The following is a 5692-nucleotide window of genomic DNA, read 5'->3' as shown; positions in this document are numbered from 1 at the left end:
CTTAGAAAGTCCTGATCTATTCTACTTATTCCAGAATTACAGACCCAGACTCTTCCCTTGAAACCCACTCCCCTTTTCTAAGATCATTTCCATCTTCGTTTATCCAGCTAGGAAGCTCTGCCTAATACGTAACTCCAAATTCTCATGCCGAATGCCAAGCTCTTTGCCTTATAATTTTTCCTCCAGAAGAACAGAGACTACTCGCTTGGATAGTCATGTGTTCAGTACTTGTTCGTTCTTTGAAACTTCTTCGGGTTCCTTTTTTTTTTTCAGTTCAAAGTTTTCCTTTTTTTTGTTTTTTTTTGTATTTTCAATACTTTAATCATTCTTATAGTTCTCTAAATCCACTCCAAATTGCATATGTTTTTGTTCGTTTGAGGAAACAAACTGGACAGTCTTACTCCAAATGCTGACAAGTGCACCAGAGCGAGAAAGCGTTATCTCAAGGTTCCTATGTTAGCCAGCGTTCTACATGGTGAAGACCCATATTCAGCAAAGTGATCTTTACCAAAATGGTTATTGGTTCAGTGGGACCCCAGGGCACTGTTTCAGGCAGAGCACTGGGAAAGAGGAGGGAAGTTGGTCAATTCTACCATGCACAGAACCGCAGCCCCACAGATGGGGGCATCCCTCTTCCGAAGGGGCAGACATGAGACCCCCTTCTATAGCATCCTGAAGAACAAACACATCGCAGTGTTTGGAAGGCTTCTGGGAGCAGGATGCTCACTACATCACGAGGTACTGCATCCCCCTGCTGGGGTGCTCCAATGATTAAAAGATTTTCTAGTGAGATAACCTGAAATCTGTCTTTCAAAGATTCCCTCACTCAGGCGTTAGCTGTGCCTCCTGGGGCAACCCAGAACACATCCATGAAAGTCTTTCAAACATCTGCTGGGTCTTTTCTCTTATTCAGGTGTGGAGATTATATTTTTGGTGGTGTCCAAGGGTGATGAAGGGAGCTGAAATAGTCTATGATCCATGAACATCATGTCCAGACACTTGAAACTTGGAGGCAAGTTTAGGGCTGGGTGTAGGAGACACAGACAGTCCCGAACCTTTTAGAATGTCAAGTTCACCACCTGCTCCCCATCAAAGAGATAAAGATGCCCAGTTGTTCCAAAGAATTTGGATGGAGAAAATGAAAGCTTTCATATGATGGACATTTAAAAAACTGAAAAATAGAAAACTGAAATAGAATTTTAAAAATTTACAGTTGGAGGAATAAAGTTGAAATCTCCAATAAATAATGCAGTTGTCAAATCAACTTTTAAAAGAAATTTTAAAAATTATAGAATTGGACTTGCATTTCCATGCAAACCAATCCCCAGCCTTCCCGGTGGGATCTAAATCAAAAAGCCTGCCCACCTCTTGACAGAGGAAAGTCTCTCAAACTCACCAAGGAGCCGCTCTGACCTGCTTTACAATGCGGGTGCCATTACACCCCCAGAAGCATCAGGAGACTCTAATTAGAATGGTCTCAGAAAAGCTACAAAGGCAGAAGAACTCTATTAAGTATAGAATAAAATCCCTAAAATTCACATTTCCAAAGTTGTTTATCTCTTATAAACTGAACATCTGCTTGACTTATACAAATAAATTTCAACTCCCAGCTCATTTAAAATTAAAGAGACAAAATGAATTTTAAAATATCAGCATGTTAAATGAAAAAAAAGAAAAAGGAAGAAGAAAGAAAAACCCTGGCTTAGGAAGTTTCAGACTGCTACTAAAGCCCACGGCGAGATTTTACAGAAAATTCTGGTGAAATTTTACAGGAGACTCATACAGGTGAAGTGCTAAAAATAGAGATTACGTAATGAAAGTGATAGCTCTACGCCACTGGAGCACTGTGTTGGTCAGGACATCGTCAACGTATTATTTCAGTTGAGAAAGAACCTGGCGGTTACTTTTTGTTCTTACGATAAAATTCATGGTTTCACTGCCAAAAGAGCAAGTAAAATGACTGCACAAAAGGTTGAGGTAAATATTTATGGAAAGACAAGTTCCCACTGTCTCCCTAAGACACACCTAAGAAAGAGCCCTAAAGTAAGTGATTTTTTTTTTTTCTGCCTAGCAGACTTTTACGCCTTTCCTCTCTCCTAGGTGGCAGTATGACACACAAGAAAGACTATTCCAGGACCTACCGAATACTGCAGGATTTAAAGATCACTAAGAATGAAGATCCAAGGAAAATACTTAATGAGGTACCGGAATAAAGACACAGTTCTTTTGCAGACAGAGAAAGGGTAGTACTCACCGGTTCCACGTTATATGAAAAAAGCGCATACTCTCTGTCTGGAGAGATTTCATATCTGATGGCTCTTAATGATTCCTAAAAGAAAAATAAAAAAAGAATTTTAAAGTGTTACATGTAACTACTCAGAATTATGTCATAAAACGGTGCCTGCTGGTGTCATTTAATATTTGGATATTTAGGATATAGCTAGGAAAATGGTTATATCGCTTCTTTGTCAGCTGAATATTTATTTGATGCTTTTCCACATTTTATTTGGATTTTTTTCAATTTTCAACAAAACATATTTATTGCAAAAAACAAATCAGTGAAATCACCATCACAAAGCACAGACATGCAAAAAAGGTCATTACGCTAAACAGAACGCAAAAAGGAAAGTTGGTTCCAGTGTAAGAGTCGAAACAAGAAAGCAGAACGTTCCCTTGTTGCACCTCAGCTGGGAGTGCAAACATTGAGCAACTCAAATATTCTGCTACCATGCCCAAGAATGACTGCAAAGGTGCAGCATTACTTTGGGATACAAGTAAGCTTTATAACATAAGGCGAATTTGCAAAGCAAAAGTTTTGAGTAATGAGGATCGACCTTGCTTCCAGCGAGCTGTTACTACGAACAATGTGTGGAATAAAGATCGTCATCTATGTGTCTTCAGTGATGCACATGTGATTTTTGAACTTTTTAGAGACAGGGTCTTGCTCTGCCACCAAGGCTAGAGTGCAGCGGCGTGATCCTAGCTCACTGCGGCCTTAAACTCCTGGGCTCAGGGGATTCTCCCACCTCAGTCACCCCGCTGAGTAGCTGGGGTTACAGGTATATACCACCATACCCAGCTAATTTATTTTATTTTATTGTAGACATGGGGTCTCTCCATGCTGTCCAGGCTGTTCTCGAACTCCTGGCCTCAAGTAATCCTCCTACCTCAGCCTCCCAAAGTGTTAGGATTACAGGTGCAAGCCACCACACCCAGCCTTATAATTTTCTTATAGGATAGATATCTAAGGATGAGACTGATGATTTATAAATTCTTTAAAATTTTAAATAGATTTTGCCAAATTGCTTTTCAAGAACGTTTTTGGGATTCACCTTCCCGCTTCAGGTGTACGAATGCATCCTCTCTTCCCTTCTCTGGAAGTACGAAGTGTTTTCTCTTCAATGCTGACCCTCTTATGGATGTCACGTGGCACCTCACTGAGAGTTGAGCTCGTACTTTCCTGCTTATGGGTACACTGCATCCTCACCGCCCAGGCTTGGGGCACGTCGACTCCATCCTTAGCAAACCATCTATCCGCACCGCCTCGGAAGTGCTCTGTGTGCTCCGGCTCTTCTCCTCCCACTCCTTCAACTCGCTCCTGCCGTGTGAGCTTTCATCCCACCGCTCGGCCACAACTGCTCTTCTCCAGGTCACCAGGGACTCACGGGCTGAATGCCATATTTCCCAGCTGTCGTCTTACCTGACACAATGGCTCTCTCCCCTCCCCAAGCCCTGTCTTCGCCTGGCTTCCTGGACACACACATGTGCACGCACACACATATACACACACACACACACCACCTGCCTTTCCCCTCCCTCCCTGGCTGTGTCTTTTCCTGCTCTCCCGTGTTTTCCTTCATTTCCCTGACCTTGACTGGTGGGGTGCCCAGGGGTCGCCATCTGGATCTCTTCACTCCCCAAGTGACGTTATCCAGCCTCACGCTCTAAAAACCACTTACGGGCTGAGGACTCCCACGTTCACGCCTCCAGGCTGGACCACTGTAGCCTGCACTGGCCCCGACCCTGAACTTCAGACTTCTCCGTCCAGCTGCCTCCCTGACATCTCCACCTGGACATCAAACGGGCACCTCGAGTCAACGGGAGCACGCTAAGCCCCTCCAGCTCCTGCGACCTTCCTCCTCATCTCGGACAGCAGCTACCCCACTCACTTGGTCATCAGGCCAAACTCTTGGCTATCTTCTCCCTTTCTCTGTCTTACACCCAGGTGGCCAGAAAACTCTATTAGTTTACCTTCAAAATATATTCAGAACCACCCCCTCTTCCCCACTGCCACCACCCTTGTGGAAGGCGTGGGCATCTTTCCTTGAGATACCGCAGTGGCTTCTTATCTGCTCCTCTGTGGTCAGGGCCAGCTCTCAAACACGTAATCACCACGTGGCTCCCTGCTAGAAACCCTCCCACAGCTTCCCAGCTGCTTGTGGTGACAGCCACGTCCACTGACCAGGAGGCCCCACCCAGCCGGGCCCCTCCCAGCTCTTTGCGCCCAACTCCCCTCCTGCCCTCCCCCTTCCCTGCAGCCTCGCCAGCCTCTGCTCCTTCCTGCAGCAGGGAGGGCACACGCCAGGCCCAGGGCCTTTGGACTTCCGCTTCCTTCTGCCTGAAATGTTCTAGATCATTTCTTTTGGCTTTTTTCTCAAAGTCGCCTTCTAAGCGAGGCCTTCACTATCATTTAACGGTCATTATATCTAGACATAATAGCTTCCCCTCCAATTTTTTATAACCCCCTCTCTGATTTCTTTCCCTAATCATCACCTAAGATAACATATATTTTACTTATTTATCCTACATATTGCCTGAGTTCCCTTCACTAAAATGTAAGCACCTTGAAAAGAGGACTGCTTGTTTCAATCTTTAATCTCTCTCAGCACTGTTTTGTAGTTTTCAACATACAGGTTTTGCCCCTATTTTGTCAAATTTAGCTTTAAGTATTTAACATGATTTCTAACTGGATGCTTTTTATTTCTTTTTATTGTCCTATTATAATCTTGAGACCTGTCAGTACAATGCTGAGTAGAAGCAGTGGGCGTGGACGTCCGTGCCTTGTTTCCTGATGCTGGGGAGAAAGCCTCCCTTCCTTACCATCTAGCATGACATTTGTGGCATTTCTTTTCTTCTTTTTGTAGACTCGTTTCATTAGGCTGAAGATGCCCCTGTCGATTTCTAGTTTGCTCAGAGTTTTTATAATGGATGTGTATTTGATTTTCCCGAATGCTTCTGCATTTATTGAGATATGTGTGTTGTTTTGCTTATTTTAGTCTGTCAATATGGTAAATTATATTGCTTGGTTTTCAAATGTTAAACCAATCTTGCATTCTTCTTCTATACTGGTAGACTCAATTTACTAATATGCTGTGGATTTATGTATCCGTGTTCACGAGGGAAGTTGGTCTGTGGTTTTATTTCCTGGTAATATCTTTATTTGGTTTTAATTTCTGTGTAATGCTGGCCTAAGAAATGGACTTCGGAAGTATGTCTTCCTTCTCTTTTTTGTCCTCCAGGTTTGTGTAGAATTGGTATTCTTTCTTCTCTCAATCATTCAGGTACCATGCCTGGTACTTCTCATTCTGTCATGCAGATCTAACTTTTCATCTGGCAGAATTTTTAATACTCCAAAGAACTTCCTTTAAATTTCTCATAGTGTAGGTTTGTGGCCAGTAAATTCCCTCATATT

General features: G+C 43.2%; 1 protein-coding gene across 2 annotated transcripts in view; it reads right to left on the bottom strand.

Annotated features, from left to right (window-relative positions):
• DPP6 (dipeptidyl-peptidase 6) overlaps positions 1-5692 on the bottom strand; it is a 528921-nt gene that overhangs the window by 287381 nt on the left and 235848 nt on the right. For both annotated transcript variants that reach the window (XM_012654157.1, XM_012654154.1), the window contains exon 5: positions 2255-2329. In XM_012654157.1, the coding sequence (XP_012509611.1) occupies positions 2255-2329 (75 nt within the window). The remainder of the gene's footprint in view (positions 1-2254; positions 2330-5692) is intronic.

Source organism: Propithecus coquereli, unplaced genomic scaffold, assembly GCF_000956105.1.
Source record: "Propithecus coquereli isolate 6110/MARCELLA unplaced genomic scaffold, Pcoq_1.0 Scaffold439, whole genome shotgun sequence".
Lineage (NCBI taxonomy): Eukaryota > Metazoa > Chordata > Mammalia > Primates > Indriidae > Propithecus > Propithecus coquereli.
This window is presented reverse-complemented; position numbering and strand designations above follow the sequence as displayed.